The sequence below is a fragment of the Ailuropoda melanoleuca genome, chromosome 5 (assembly GCF_002007445.2).
Source record: "Ailuropoda melanoleuca isolate Jingjing chromosome 5, ASM200744v2, whole genome shotgun sequence".
NCBI classification, from domain to species: Eukaryota; Metazoa; Chordata; class Mammalia; order Carnivora; family Ursidae; genus Ailuropoda; species Ailuropoda melanoleuca.
The window spans coordinates 56488494-56505331 of record NC_048222.1 but is presented as its reverse complement, the minus strand read 5'-3'; the positions used below and the strand labels follow the sequence as shown (position 1 = coordinate 56505331).

The window sequence follows — 16838 nt, the reverse complement described above, 5'->3', positions numbered from 1 at the left end:
TTCCTTTTTCATTCTATAAAGAAAGAGTGATACCAATGTTCTGCAGCCAACAGAGCATTCTGTCTTGCACCTCAATGTTTTTGACAGTGGTCTTTGAATTCACACATCGACTTTCCTTAAAACATTTGAAATCTCTGTGAGTGAAAGAGAGCACAGGCTACATAGATTTAGTTTAGAGGATCATAAGGGATAATAAAGACTGGCTTCAGATGATTTTGCCACTAGGAACATCCCATAAGGTAGGCTCCAGTATTTTTCTATTTTACAGATGAGGAAACTGAGGCACAGAACGATTAAGTAACTTGCCTAAGGTCAAACAGCTAAAAGGAGCAGAGTTGGGATTCAAACTCATGAAGTGACTCAAGGCCCTTTCTCTACATAAGCCCTCCCTCTACGCCACTGATGTGGGACGTATTAGGTTTTTTGTTTTTTTTTTAAAGATTTTATTTATTTATTTGACAGAGATAGAGACAGCCAGCGAGAGAGGGAACACAAGCAGGGGGAATGGGAGAGGAAGAAGCAGGCTCATAGTGGAGGAGCCTGATGTGGGGCTCGATCCTGTAACGCCAGGATCACGCCCTGAGCTGAAGGCAGATGCTTAACCGCTGTGCCACCCAGGTGCCCCTGTATTAGGTTTTTATCAGAGAAAGGGATTTATTATTTAGATTTGACCACATGCAATTGCGTGAGCTGTTTAAACAGTACACAAGGCTCTATCATGGCATCCGGTGCTGGAACCTGAGTCGATGGGAAAGACATCAGGCAGTGATGATTGATGTGAAGTGGGGGTCAGCAAGTAGAAGCAGGAGCCCATGAGGACGGCCAGGAACAGGAGTCAAACTCACACCACCTCGGGGCCTGCAACTTAGATGATTCCGGTGTCCTGCAGGGGAAGCTAAAAATGTACCTGGCCCAAGAGTCAGAGAAGCTGAAAGAAAGGTCAGTGGGATCGGGGTGGGGGTGGGGGCGCCGTGGACCGAGCTGCGAGCTGCTACTGCATGCCAGTGAAGTGAGCTGGCCGAGAAGTGATAAGGTACATGAGCTGCAGTGGCACCTGGGGTCCCTGCTTAGACCATTGAAGCATAAAAAAAATGCCTTTCATCTTTCCTAATATATTTTTCAATTTGCTTGTTTCTCCTGTAACTACCTGGTTTCCTGGTGCTGCCAGTTACCTCCTTCACCCCAGCTGCCTCCTTGGCCTTGGCATTGCTGGTGCCCTGGGCTGTTCAGCCCTGACCACCACCTTGGTCCCAGCCCTGCCAGCCTCCTTGGCCCCGACCTTGTAGTTCCTGGCTACTTCCTCAGCCCATATGCCTTTTTGACTCTGGTTTTGTTGGCCATGCCATTCCTGGCTGCCTCAAGGGAAGGGAAAGGAAGGAGGGAAAAGGAAAAAGACAATTTCTCAACTTTTAAATATGTGCTTTTCTTAAGTCTAGGATACATGACTTGACATTACTCAGTATTCCTTTTGCTTGAATTTATCATGGATGTATCTCTACTTTCTGAGAGGTGAAATCATCAGAGGGTCAGCTGTGAATTTACTAGACCCTCTGTTTTGAGTAGAATGAGGGTTCTGTGGATAGGACAGCTGATGTCTCACTGTGTCCCGTTTTGCCCCTCTGCTGGTTTGGATTCAGAGAACACCTTCTATAGTCTTCATCTACCTAAGAGGACAGCATCTTGCCGCTCTTCTTTTACTTTTTTGCTATTTTTGCTTTCATTTTCACAGTTTTAGGTTTCCATGAAGGTAAATATTTTCTTTGTATACGAAGCTGCTTTCCTTATAGTTAAATCTGTTTATTTTGGTCAAAGTGATTATCTCCTCCTTTGGTGTATTCAGGCTGATTATGCTTCAGTAACAAGTCTTAAGTCTCAGTGGCTTGACCCCTGAAAAACATGCCCACTCTGCATATTCAACACAAAGCAGCAGAGGAGGCTGTTCATCTGAGACATACAGGCACCCAGGTTTGGGGGCGTCTATCTCAATCTGTCCATAATTCCTGTGGCCAGAAGAGGGGAATATTGCTAATCACTCAGTGACTTTTAGCATCCGCTAGCGAGCGACACCATCACTACTACTCTCATTTCATTGGCTCAAGCAAGTCATGTGAACGTGAAGAACTTCAGCAGGGGTGGGGAAGTGCCATCTGTCTTAACATGTGTAAAGAGCACGGGGAACATTTTGGAAACAGCCCTACGACAACCACACTTCCTTGTGCTGTGTAGCTATGAGTCTCATCCTATCAAATCTAAGTGATGAGAACCAATTTACTTTCTCACGTAAAATTATGAAGCTGGCATTTCTTTCCAGACATCTGGGACAATGAATATTGTTCTTGACCAAATTCCAAGTATTTTCACTTAAAAATTAGACATACTGTGATCTCTTTTTATGTTGCATATTTCTCTCATACTGGCATTTATCTGCACTTTGGTGAAATCCTTCCTAGTTCTTGGTTCTCCCTTGTCTTATAGAGTTCACACAGACTCTTTTTCAGGAGCCTGTTATTCTACAATCTTAGGTTATGGTCCAGGGAAATATCTCTTGTTATTTTTCAGAGCACCTAGCTTCAGGTGGAAGGAAATTTCCTCATAAGAATTTCTAAATTAGAAACTGTGTACTTCTTCTCCACATGAGTTTGTGTCTAGTTTGTTTCCACGACTCAGGAGAAGTAACTAGGTATGGATCTAGGGACTTTGAGCAGGTTATTGCCAAATTTTAAGAGTAATGACAACAAAATGATGACCCACTCTATCTGTCTAGACCTTCACAGTTTTAGTCTCACGAGATCTTGATTGATCTTCATATAAGCTGCAGGTTTCCTAACAGAAACGTGACATGGCCCCACTTTACATTCAAAGGCAGAGACACTGCATAGTTTGTTTGTTTGTTTTAAAGCTATTGTCTTTAGGCAGGAATGGGGTAGGAGAGAGCACAAGAATGAACACCTTCAGTCCATTAGTGCCCCTGGGTTATTGATGCAGCACAAAAGACCAGAGACCAGCTCATTAGGAATAGCAGTAATAATTTCAATGGGAAACTATAAAATGTTCTAAGAGCAAGGAATATAAAATTCTACTCAACACTAAATAGCAAGGTATACATTTCACTTCTGTATTTTAGTCCAACAGGGGAAAAGGGGCAGAGAGGATGGTAATCCAAAAGCCGTCAGATAGACAAAGAGAAAGGGAAAAAGAATCTGATAACGGGAGAGAGTCTGATATGTACACAGAACTGGTTTATGGACAAGCACATAAACATGAACACAGACCACAAACCAACTCATGCCTGTGTGCATTCCCTTCCCACCCTGGTCCCTGGGGGGCTCCACTCCATAAACACGTGTGGAATCGCGGGCTTCTGGGAAATAGCAGCCTCCTGGGAAATAGCAGCCTCCTCATCTGTCTGCAGGATATGACCGGTTATGTTGTAAGCACCTTGAGAATAGGAGCATCTCGTGAGATGTTTGTGAAAGTGCGCCCCTTTTCTCTTCCCTAATATCACACTGCATTCTGGAAAGTCCAGGTGTAGAGAGGGTCTACTGTCTTCACTACATGCCACGAGAAAATTAAGGGGAGGGCCCCATTTAGCCCGCGTCAGAGCTCCCTCACTCTCCCCTCTTATGCCAGGCCCAGGCCACCTTCCTGGTCTGCGCTGTGCATCCCTTTCAGAAGCGAACGCTGGGCGGCAGCTGTGCAAGCTAGTGGCTCTTGCTTGGCGGACGACATAGCTTCTCACTTCGTCTATTGTCGTAATTTGGCAAACTCCTACCTTTTGATCATAATGGCAAATAAACGAGTAATATAAGTAAATAAGAGTAAATGTTTATTCCTTTATTCAATAAGTACTCGACTGAAGGGCAACTATCCAAGCACTGAGCTAGGGGCTGTGTATTAGTAATCGGCAAGACCGCCATAATCCTTGTCTCCTTTATTCAGCATTCTGTGGGAAGACAGCAATAAAATAAATGCTGAAGTGTTCTGGTGAAAACATACTACTTATTTCTCAGATAAACACTGAGTTTCCCTTTGCCTCTCCTCGTCCTTTTTGCTCCTTTTCATTCCCCCCACCCCCCAGTAATTCAATTAATAGAAGAAAACAAAGACAAGAGCTCATTCCCATTTATGCTAAAATATTAGGACAGGTCAGCTCTAGGGAAGTGTGACCCTTGTTTTCCATAGTCCTTCATTCAGCTCTGCATTGACCAAGACTCCTTTCCAACTCCCTAGGCTTCTTGTCAGATGACTTGAAATTGCCTGGTCCTTTCACTTTTTCCAAGAACAAAGTTTTAGGGAAGTTCATGGGAAAGTAGTTTCCTCAAGAAAGAGAGGGAAACATAAAAATGTGGCTCATCTAGGAAGTAGCTTTAGATTTTTCCTTTGCTGATGGGATGGGAACAAGAAGTTGACATTTATTGAGAATTAGTTGAGAATTATTGAGAATTTATTGTTACATTCAAGACTCTTTATTAGGTTCTAGGGTCTGGAGAGGAGAAAATGTCACTGCTGATAGAGTCACGGTATTTCCCTGCTGCTGGGGGTGGATGCCATAGTTTCGGCTACGCAGCATCCAGGCCCCTTCCCTAGGGACGTCTGTGTGCATGTTGATGAGAGGGTGGGTCTTGCTTCCTATGATAGAAGCCGAAGGGTCAGATATGCCTCTCCCAGGTGGCTTGACACCTCACAACCGGGTGACAAGTGCCTTAGGTTCCTCCTGGTGTCCTGGCATGTGCTTATGTCTGGGGCTTTGAGTCTACCAGGCACAGGGTCTGTTGATATCGTATCTCGAGTCCGATTTCATATCTAGACTGGTGATGTGACTGTGACAGTGTTCTTCACGGCTATAAAGATGAAGACAGCACAGCCCTTGCCCTCCTAAAGCAGTGTGTGATGACTGTAATTAGAAGGGAACACGCTGATTAGGGAGCGATGGGCCCCGTCTTGTCATCTGAATGGCCCTGGAGTTAACAGGGGCTTCGTGTGTTGCCACAGTATAAAGTGCAGGTGAGGGTGACAACAGCAGAGTGAGGCAAAGGTTTCAAGGTCAGAGGAGTGGGGTTTAGTATGACACACACAATGCTGGCTCTTGCTGCTCTTGGAGTCTGAGCAAGGGAAGTTATGAACACGTGGGATGCCCTTACTCTCCGCAGAAACGATGGCATTATGCCGTGGATTTGAAAATAGTCACGAATGACTGTTGGAATTTAGTTTTCCATGGATTAATGTGGTTTGTGTTGAAAGTGCATATATATATATATTTTTTTTTTCATCTGTGGTTTTGCTTTTAAGAGCAGGTAAAGTTTTTTTTTCCTCTTAAATATAAAATGCTAATTTAATTTAGTGTTTGCAGCATGGGAATGGGATGCTAATGTGGCTGAAAACAGCAGTTCATTTTTTGTGGGTTTGACCATTTCAGAAACTTCACATTTCTGAAAAATATTATTATTAGGAAAATAAATTTGAAACCACAGTCCAACTTCAATGAGGAATATATAGTGTTTTTCCATTCTACTGCTTAAATAGTCCAAAGCTTCTATGCCTCAGAGCAGGGACTTATTATGACTTTGCTGCATAGGAAAACAGAGGACTCCCGAGTAGATTCTGAAGTGGTTTCCCCATCCACCTCTGGATTGCTGTTCTTGGAAAACAACTCTTGGGTTAGCCCAGTGGAGCCTTTTGTTTTGAAGAGAAATTGGCCGGTAGCGTGCAGCTACATGGGGGTGCAAAGACAACTAAAGACTCGACTGCTTTTAGCCCCTCACCCAAACACTGGGGAAGTATTTTGGGGTATGAGAGTCTCAGAAAGATTAATTATATACATACGTGAGAAAGATTTCCAGTTCTCCCGGACCAGCGTATTTATTTATTTTGTTTTGATTAATGATCTTGAGATGAAGTTTTTACCCAAGCCTGATTCCCCAAATATTTATCACTTTTGAGCTTGTTAGCTGAAGACCAGTGCTTGCATTCATCCATACCCACACAACCTTTGTGCAGTTTGGTGATATGAGGCTACACGAAGAACCTCTTTGTATTGAGGGTGAGGGAAACCATGGTCTAACCGTACTCTGCACTCCTCAGACTGACTCCTAGGGCACACTGCGGGCATCATCCTTTTAGAAGGAATGATGGGTGAAGGAGACTTGAAGTCCAGTCATGTGAGGGAAGCTGGGTGGTTGGTCTGGAGAGGAGAAAATGTCACTGCTGATAGAGTCACGGTATTTCCCTGCTGCTGGGGGTGGGTGCCATAGTTTCGGCTACGAAGCATCCAGGCCCCTTCCCTAGGGAAGTCTGTGTGCATGTTGATGAGAGGGTGGGTCTTGCTTCCTATGGTAGAAGCCGAAGGGTCAGATATGCCTCTCCCAGGTGGCTTGACACCTCACAACCGGGTGACAAGTGCCTTAGGTTCCTCCTGGTGTCCTGGCATGTGCTTATGTCTGGGGCTTTGAGTCTACCACGCACAGGGTCTGTTGATAAGGTATCTCGAGCCTGATGTCATATCGAGACTTGTGACGTGACTGTGACAGTGTTTGCTGCCCTCTTCCCTTAGCTTCTGACTCATTTGTGCCTGGTTTTCTTGTGTTCTAATAGAGAAGCGGTATGTGGAATTCTTGTCATTCTAATAGATTTTGTGAGCTCTCTAATATCTTAAAATAAATTCCTTTTTTGATTAAGTTAGTCCATGTTGGTTTCTGTTGTTTACAAACAAGAATCCTGACTGACATAATTGCTAAAAGCCTGTAATGATTTCTTACTTCTAGCTGGAATTTTTTTTTTTTTTTTTTTTTTTTTTTTAAGATTTTATTTATTTATTCGACAGAGATAGAGACAGCCAGCGAGAGAGGGAACACAAGCAGGGGGAGTGGGAGAGGAAGAAGCAGGCTCCTATCAGAGGAGCCTGATGTGGGGCTCGATCCCATAACGCCGGGATCACGCCCTGAGCTGAAGGCAGGCGCTTAACCGCTGTGCCACCCAGGCGCCCCTCTAGCTGGAATTTTTAACCTGGAACCAAGGATAGCTTTATGGAATCTTGTGTGTATGTTGTACTATATGTAGGATTTGGGGTATTTGTGCGTTCAGATGGGGGGAGGGTCTCTAGCTTTTATTCGATTCTTGAAAGTTTCTGTAACTCTTAAAAGGCCAAGAACCATTATCTACAGGATACAATTTAAATACCTTACTTAGGGTGATTTACCAAACCTTGATGATCTGGCCTCTGTCTACCGCTTCAGTTTTCTCTGTCATTGTATTTCCTGTTGCTTCTGCTCTTGGTCCTCGTTCCGAGCAAGTCACATCTAAGTACTGTGGATTTTCTCAAAGCACGTCATGTTTTTTAATCCGTGTCTTTGCTCATGATGTTCCTTCTGCCTTAAGTTCCCAGTGCTTTTCTTGGCTCTTTATCCCACCTTTTAGTTGGTTTTCTGGGCACCTACTCATCGTTTAAATTCAGCTGGTCTCACCTCTTCTGTGAAGGTCACAGTCTCTGTGCTCCATCCCCTTGGCTCATCTGATTCCGGCTTTGCCAGCAGGCCATGTCACATTAGCAGCTGGTGTGCATGTGTCTTTGTCAGCTTGGGCATTCTCCAAAGTCACTGAAGGTAGGTGCGCTGCCCGGGCACATCTTTGTGGAGAAGTTAACCCCCTTTGGGGGCAACAGTGGGCATATCTGTGGATAAATGCCTCAGGCTTCCCATCTGCTGATGGGCCTATTCTGAGGCACCTTCTACATAGTTCTTCCGAGAGGCCCCTGAGCAAATGGGATCATACGGTAGTTCTATTTTTAATTTTTTGAGGAACCTCTGTACTGTTTTCTATGGTGGCTGCACATTTTGCATTCCCACCAGCAGTGTGCAAGGGTTCCAGTTTCTCCACATCCTCGCCAACATTTGTCTTTTGTTGAGCTGTTACTTCTTGAGGGTAAAGAGCTCATCTTATCCATTAGTGTTCCCTCAGTATTGACAGAGAAAACTGTATCCTCATCAATGTGTGAAAAAACATAAGACATGAGAGCTTTCTTCAGATCTCTCAAGGGCTGTCTGAGTTTATATATCTCTGGGGAGCAGAACTAAGACCAAACAGTAGAAGTTACTGGAACAGAGTTTAGTTCAATATGGAGCTATCGATGCACCTAAAGGAGGAGAGGTGGTATTTGTTAGTAACAGTGGCTCATTATGGCGTGATGACCCACTTGGTTTGCCCACTCTTTCCTCTCTAGCCAAGAATTCTTGTAATAGAGGGTTTTGTGGAAAAAGCGTCCCACATGTAGTTGCCTACAGGGACCAGGCAGGCATGTAAACTGTGAGGCAAGCTGAATGTCAGATAATTGGGAATGGAGGGAACTGTGTGGAAAGGTCAACGACCTTTGTGCAAGAATAGGTTCAGTGCTGCCAGCCTTCAGTTTTTCAAGGAATAGCAGAAATCCAGATTCTTATATAAAAATCCCCAGTTTAGAAAACAATACATGGGTCAAGAGGCATCACTGTGGCTGGGTGTGGAACATGGGTTGTTCGTTTGCAACCTTTGTGTAGCATGTGTAGCAAGGGATGTTAAAGCTTCAGATGTGAGGACAGCCTCCTCAAGAGACTGCCCCAGGTTCTGGTCCATTCGCTCTCCTCAGGTCTATAAACACGCTCTGCCTGTTCCCAGCTCGAGCCTTTGGCTACCCTTTCTTTGCAGCCAGGAAACTCTGTAGTTCGGGCTCTTCTTTGATCCTTCCCGTACTGGTCTTCCTCCACCGAACCCTGTCATCGTCGCGCACCTTCAGCATTTATAGCACTTGGGTCTGCTGCAGTGCATCACTGTCCAGTGGTCTCAGAGTTTGCTTTCTTTGTTTAACTGAGCTGTTGAGTTCCTCGTATCCAGGGCTTCTATTTCCCATGTGTTTACCATCACCTGGAGCCTGGCGTGGAGCACATAGCAGGTGTTCCATAAGAACTATTGGTTGATTGACGCGAGGTGGCCATCTTACTCAGGGTGTTTGTCATCACCTGTAGTAGAAGATGAGGTAATAAAAAGGCTCTTAAGTAAAAAAATAAAATTAAATGGAATCAGTGGGGGCTCTTTCAGAAATTGAATAGGTATGTCCCCCATCTCCTATTGACCTACTGCTGTTAGAGCTTTTATGAGGAAAATGGTGCCTAGTGTGTTACTTCTGTCACAGGCTCTTTCTCACTAAAGATACCACAAAAGAACCACTCATCTGTTCCCCTTTTTAGATCCATCGATTACAGATGGGTTCTGATCATAAGCTATGTGGCCATCCTTTTAAGGTAAAAGTGAGCAGACACCTTTTTTGTTACAAAGGTTGTCTAAGAGAAAAAATTATTTTAACTGGTTATGATGATCTATTTCTCTTCCGTCCCTTTTATGTGAAACACATCTTGTTTGTTTTAGAAATCTCCTTTCTTCTACATCTGTGAAGCAAAACACAATATAAACCATTCTGCCATCTGTGATAATGTGTGTTAGGTACACTTTGGACACGGAGCTTACTAATTTTCTTTTAACCTTCTTTTAGTCAACTTTTCCCACTTTTTTGGTGAAGGTGCTAGTAAGCACAAATTGCCAAAATAGTAGGTCTTCTCTATTGCATTTGTCCCATAATTGTTTATCTTGCCAGCTTTCAGTGCAGTTTTGCTACAAAGACAAGGAACTGACCGTTCCTTCAGTGAACATTTATTGAGCCCCTATGGTGTGCCAGACCCTATTTCAGCTGCTGAAGATACAGAAGTGAAATTCTGTAGATAAGGAAGGCCCTTGCTTTCCCAGGGCTGACCTAGTGGTGAGAAATAACCACAAACCAACTAACAAATATATGCACAAGATATTTGGGCTGGTAGTAAGCGTTGGCAGAATAAAATAGGATGGAGAGAATATGTATGTGAGGGAGTTACTCTAGATTGGAGTTGAGGGAAGGTCTCCTTGAAGCTGTGACAGTTGAGACTTGAATGACAAATGGGGCCAGCCATGTCAAGATCATGGGGAGGAGCATTCCAGGTCAACAAAATAGCTCCCGCACGGGGCCTGTGTGGTCGGTGTACTGACCCAGGAAGTCAGAGGGAAGAGGAAGTTTAGAGCTAACAAAATTATTATACAAGTGAAGTTATTCAACGGCTTTTGCAATTTAAGTGTTTATGGTCGTGATCATTTAGATCTTGGAATCTGTGTCATGATTTCAGGATTAGACTCAGTCATTATCTAAGAGTCACACTGGAGAAAGTCAATCTTTCAAAGTCTATGTGGTATATCCTGCTTTGAAGCCTCAAATTTCCCATGATAGGATAGGACACTAATAGTGTCTGGTGTTATATTCTTAAATTAAATTTGCCTTGGAAGTAATCATGCATGTGGTGAGCATAGCAAGAGACAACTTCCTTCATCTTTTAATATCATAATTGCTCTCAAGAATTGTAAGAGCTTATAGACAGTTGGAGCATCCGGTTTTAAAGTTAACTGGACAGGGAAGAAAGCTATTGTGGACAAAGTTTCAGATTTTCTTGGATTTTTTGGTATCTGCGTAACAAGAGACCTGACGAGCTGCCAGCACATAACAAGCCAGAATCCTGGATCCAGAGAGCATCTGTGACGTCCAGCCAACACAGAACTGCTTTTCCTCCCAAAGGGTGGTCTCCAAATCTGTTGTAGCCTTTGGCAAGAGTTTTATATCACAATTGAAACCAGATGCCCTTTCTGCCCTCTCCCTTGTTGTTGGAATTACTACCGTTGTGGGGGTGTGAGCCATGGAGCTCTGAAGGTGCATGGCAGACCTTCAAAGTAGATGTTCCTATTCAGAAGTCGGTGTGAAACACTCTGCAATGAAGAGATACGAGAAGGTGCCAGGTTTGTGAAGTTCTGGTCATCTGCTCGGTACATTCTGAATGTTTCTTGTCACAAAGCAAAACACTAGTCCTAGTATAAAACACCTTTCTGGGGGCACCTGGGTGGCTCAGTTGGTTAAGTGTCTGCCTTCAGCTCAGGTCATGATCTCAGGACCCAGGGATCGAGCCCCATGTCTGCTCCCTGCTCAGCGGGGAGTCTGTTTTTCCCTCTCCCTCTGCCCCTCCCCTGCTTGTGCTCTGTCTCTCTCTCTCTCAAATAAATAAATAAAATCTTAAAAAAAAAAAAACACCTTTCTAAGGGATAAAGAAAGGGGGGGTAATCAGAAGGGGGAAGGAAACATGAGAGACTATGGACTATGAGAAGCAAACTGAAGACTTCAGAGGGGAGGGGGGTGGGGGAATGGGATAGACTGGTGATGGGTAGTAAGGAGGGCACGTATTGCATGGTGCACTGGGTGTTATACGCAACTAATGAAGCATCGAACTTTGCATCGGAATCTGGGGATGTACTGTATGGTGACTAACATAATATAATAATAAAATATAAAAAAAAAACACCTTTCTGGACGGTTTCTATTTTAGAATATTTAATCCTAGTGGAGAATATTTCATCCTAAAGGACTATGTAATCCTAAAGAAAAACTAAAACATACTGTCCCTAATGGACTCTATTGAGTTTTATTCTAGGATATGGCCCTAAAATGTATGTGTATTTTATCTACGTGACATTGGGAATCCAGACTATCAAAAGTCACTGTAAATTCTTTTTTTTTTTTTCCAAAGATTTTATTTATTTATTTGACAGATAGAGACAGCCAGCGAGAGAGGGAACACAAGCAGGGGGAGTGGGAGAGGAAGAAGCAGGCTCATAGCGGAGGAGCCTGATGTGGGGGCTCGATCCCATAACGCCAGGATCACGCCCTGAGCCGAAGGCAGACGCTTAACCGCTGTGCCACCCAGGCGCCCCAAAAGTCACTGTAAATTCTTGATTAAAAGTGACTTTACTAGATATAACAATGAAATATAATGTGTGGGCTTTGTTCGGATCCTGTATCAATCTACTGAAATTTAAATGACAACTGGGAAAATTTAATATGGGCTGCATATGAGATGATGGACTGCAAGAGTGGTATGGAGTCAAGAGGGTGTTTCCAGCTGGGGCCATCATGGCTTCTTGGAGCATGAAAAAATTAAACTGAAACAGGTGAAATTTTGACAGGGAGAGAAAGGACAGGGAACTATTTTTGTGTGGCTACTGAGTATCTTAAGAAGCAAGCAAGGAATGTTCGGGTAACTCTAAGTAGGGGACTTTGGCTGGAGGGAAGACCTCCTACTGGGATGGAGTATGGCTGTGTGTCAGGAGCTCAGTCTGGCAGTGTTGTCCTCGAGGGAGGTTGCAGGGAGGAGAGATTAAGACAGTGATATCAATTTAGAAATGGCTGCAAAATAGTTCAAGTGGGAAAAGGAATAAAAGTGCAAATTTGGGTGATGACAGTGGCAATATAAGGGAGGGATGATTACAAGACATATTGCAAAAGAACTGACTAGATTTGATGACTGAATTTGGTCCTCTTTGAAAGAGAACAGGAAAATTCATATGAATTTTGCATCATTTCATTGATGCAAGCAGTTAACTCTAAGTTTAGTATACCTAATATGACTGAATTGAGAATGTTTGAAAGAAAACTTTAGTTTTTTATTAATTTATCAAAAGGTAGCCCCACCCTTGTAATTACTGAACTTTACCCAAATCCTAAGAATGGCTTCACTTCCTTTAGCCATGGCTGCCCTTTTATCCGTCTCCGAGAGTTGGACAGTGCTGTGGAAGGGAAAAAAAAAATGTGACCTGAAACTTTAATAAAATATATTGGTTCGTAAGTGAAATGTGACAGCACCTCTGAAAAAGTAGTAAAAGTCTAGGGAGAGGAACCCGGAGGCCGACACGGGACGATCAAGTCTTGTAGAAAAGGCTACCTTGAAAGGCTGCTCATTGTCCTTCAGTGGAGTGGCGGAACCAGCTGCAAAGAGGGAGCTGGGGAATAAATCTTCTGACCTGGTCTCTTCCCTCCCATTTCTCAGTGATCTCCCTTTCCCTAATCTAGATGGCAAGGGAACCCAAGGGTGTAATCATATGGGTCAGCCTCCTGAGGCAGATAGCGGTGTAGAGAAGAGCAGAGAGTAGAACTGCAGGTGCAGACAGAAGGTGACAGTCACAGCATCCTCTCTATAGCATCTAACAACGTGGGGGAGGGGAGGAGGCTTGGAAGGAGATTTTCATAGAATCATAAAATGTTAGACCCAGAAGTAATTCTCAACCTCGTTTTAGAGATGGGGAAATAGAACCGTGCAGAGGTACAGTTAACTGGGTACGGCTAACTGTCACAGAGCCGAGAAGAAATGACAGAACTTGTGAGTCACAGCTCTGGCTCTTTCCAGTAGGCTAGGTAGCTTCCATATAATCACAAATTCCCCAGGCCCACGGCACCAGCCCAGCAACTTCAGCAAGGCTGAAAACGGTAAGGACGTCCCAGTTGTTATTCATGGGAGTGTGTAAGCATTATGGATAAAGCCCCTGTAGTAGGACATGTTTCTGGAACTGCAGTTAGAGTCGTTGTGGATAATCTAGAAAGTATAGAAATGTGGTAAGGAGAAAATAAAATCACCCATAATGTACCACAGAGATAATAACTGTTAATATTTTGGTGCTTTCTTAGAATTTTTAGAATTAAAATTTATATAAATATGTATATATGTGAATGCAAAATTAGTATCAGTTATACATACAGTTTTGTATCTTTTCACTTGATTTTTAATGGCTGTAGCTTAATTTTTTTAAAAAAGATTTTATTTATTTGAGAGAGAGAGAGACAGCCAGCGAGAGAGGGAACACAAGCTGGGGGAGTGGGAGAGGAGGAAGCAGGCTCCCAGCAGAGCAGGGAGCCCGATGGGGGGCTCGATCCCAGAATCCTGGGATCACGCCCTCAGCCGAAGGCAGACGCTTAACGACTGAGCCACCCAGGCGCCCCAGAATGTAGCTTAATTTTTAAAATGTTTCTTGTTAATTAGACATTTAAGTTATTCCCTATTTTCTGCTACGATAGATAACACTGCTGTACATACGTGTGTGTATACATATGTAAGTACTTATGCTTATCTCTAGGATACATTTTTATAAATAGAATTGCCAGCGTAAGCATTTTCAGTGGTCCTTTCTGGTGGGTCACAGTGGAAAGAACGTGGCCCTGAGATCAGACATCCTGATTGATATTCTGCTCTCCAGTTTCTGGATGTGTGACGGTAGGCATGTCATTTCAGTCTGCTCTCTGTTCCACAGAGATCATGCTGCCAACCCCCCCCCCCAAGTGCTGTGAGGAGAACTACCTGAGACAGTGTCTCTAAAGGGCCCGACGCGCAGGGGGTGCCCGATACACGCTACGTCTCCCTCCCTGCAGGAGAGTTAGTTTGCACGCACGTGCACGCACACATCTGGGTGTGTAGAATGAAGGGTACAAAGTGTACTTCTGAGACGGTATTCCGTATCGAGAAAAAAGTAAAACTGACTTGAAAAGGGACAAAGGTAGACTATGAAGATTTCTTTCAGTGAAAGAGAGACCTATTTAAAGTCTAAGGTATTGATAATGAAGATAGAAACGGAAGTCCTCAATGACTGTTTTTCTTTGCACTGGGTTGCCTGGTAAATATTTCTAACCTTGGTCCCCGTCCCCTTTCTTCCTAAGTGCTCGTCTTCAAACTCCACCAGCGGGCAAAGCACGTGTACAGCGAGGCTGCGCGGGTGCTCCAGTTTAAGAAGATATGTGAGGAAGCACCTGACAACACGGTCCAGCTGCTGGGGGAGTTAATGAACCAGAGCCACACGAGCTGCCGGGACATGTACGAGTGCAGCTGCCCCGAGCTGGACCAGCTGGTGGACATCTGTCGGTGAGGCTGGGAGAGCAGCACGGCTCGCTCAGAAGCTGTCCAAATGGATGAAAACAATGCAGTATTTTCATAACCTTCTAGGTGAAAGGAGATCCTTCCCTGCTCCCTCTCCAAGGTGTTGTGTACAGAGCTGAACATGTTCCCTCTTAAATCTCTGAGGGAGAAAGATTGGAGCCCTGACTCCACAGTTTGATGAGGCTCCAGGTTTGAAATCCGTTCTTCCCATCTTAACACCTTGGGATGACTTGATATTTCAGGGAGCTTTTCTGAGACGTGGACCCTGTTGTGACTCTCTCATGTTTTCAGCAGTGGTACCCACTACAACGGTGGCCCTGCCAGCATCTTCTGTTCGGTGTCCTGAGTTTAGTAGCTTTATTGAAAAGAAGGGAGAAAACAGAGAGAGGGCCTCAAACCTGATCAAGTGTATTCAGGGGCAGGGGAAGTTGCTGAAGGAATTACTCCGAAAGCCAGCATCTCCTGCCTTCCAGATTTAGATTAGGCAATTTGGAAAAATAAGGATTTGATGAAAGCCTATTTTATAAATGGTTGGTTGAGACAGAAATGTAAAGAGGAAAACTCTTTCACAAAGCCTGAGAAGAGCTTCCTTATAATTGTTAGAGAATGGGGATAATGGATAGAGTAGAATGGTCACTTTACCCAGAAGGGATTTCATTGACCTTGGGAGAGCTGAAAGGGAAATTGGGAGAACTCTCCGATGGCTAGATGTTATTTCCACTGTGAGAAGATGATACAAAACTGCCTGCAATTAGTCATAAAAATATAATTAACCACTTGGCGCCTATGGCTTGCCTCACTCATTGCCACACTCCCAGCCTGAAAAGTTTGAATCAGCCGGCTCCAGTGATCACAAATGGTGTGTATAACCCAACTTGCAGAGCAATTTGAACATAGCATTGATGAGAATCCTTCTGCTGACGTCAGAGTTTGCTCACTAATTGCCAAAAAGCCTTCCAGAGCTTGTTCCATTAGAAGTGCTCTTTTCCGAAAGTATCAAGGGCCCAGTAAATGGAAGGGACAAATATCGTTCAGTTCTGGAAATGAGAGGAAGTGGAATGATTTGTGCAGAAATCAGGAAGAAGTGTCTTTGCCTGGAAGGTAGCGGGATAGTTTGAATCCCACCTGAAAGGCAGTGAAGGGGCATCTGCCAACCTCCTAGAATTCCCTAAAGAACTTTCTCTTCCTGGGATGGCCAGTCAGCTCTTGCTCTTTCGGAGCCTACATTCTCATGGGGAAAGGGGGAGGTGACAATTAAAAATAAATTGAGTGGTAGTAATAAGTGCTATGAAAAAAAACATAGAAGGGATAGAAAGCACCAAGGTTGGGCGGATACTCTTTCTAGGAATTGGTTGAAGAAGGCTTCTCTGAGGAGATGATGTTTGAGCAGAGACCTGAAGGAAGTGAAGAAAGGAGAATGGCAAGTGCATAGGCCCTGAGGTGGGGACGTGGCTGCCACATGCGAGGAGCAGCGAGCAAAGCAGTGAGGTTGGAGGACAGTCAAGAAGGAGAGAGTAGCGGGGAGTGATGAGGTAAGAGAGGTAGTGGGGAGGCATACCACATGGGCCTCGTGGGCCATCGGAAGGACTCTGGCTTTGGGTGGAGAAGGGTGGCAGTGAAGTGCTAATGGATCTGATGCCAGATGTGCTTTGAAGAAAGATTCAAAACATCATTGTGCAGGTGAAAGACAGGAATCGAGGTGACTCCTGGATTTTTGGCCTGAGATGCGGGGCTCGATCCCAGGACCCAGGGATTGTGACCTGAGCTGAAGGCAGATGCTTAAGTGACTGAGCCACCCAGGCGCTCCAGGTCTATATATTTTTAAAAATGTGATTCCAGCGAAAGATTTAGTGGCCATGTCTTAAAAGGGTTTAGGAATGTACCTTTTATTTATTATTTCACTTGTTTTTGGAAATGCCTTTCTTTTTTTAAAATTGTATTTATTTTTTATTTTATTTTTTAATTAACATATAATGTATTATTTGTTTCAGGGGTACGGGTCTGTGATTCATCCGTCTTACACAATACACAGCGCTCACCATAGCA

General features: G+C 44.0%; 1 protein-coding gene across 5 annotated transcripts in view; it reads left to right on the top strand.

Annotated features, from left to right (window-relative positions):
* Positions 1-16838, top strand: part of GALK2 (galactokinase 2) — a 109743-nt gene that overhangs the window by 86763 nt on the left and 6142 nt on the right. For all 5 annotated transcript variants that reach the window (XM_011222818.3, XM_002917543.4, XM_011222819.3 and 2 more), the window contains one exon: positions 14576-14777. In XM_011222818.3, the coding sequence (XP_011221120.1) occupies positions 14576-14777 (202 nt within the window). The remainder of the gene's footprint in view (positions 1-14575; positions 14778-16838) is intronic.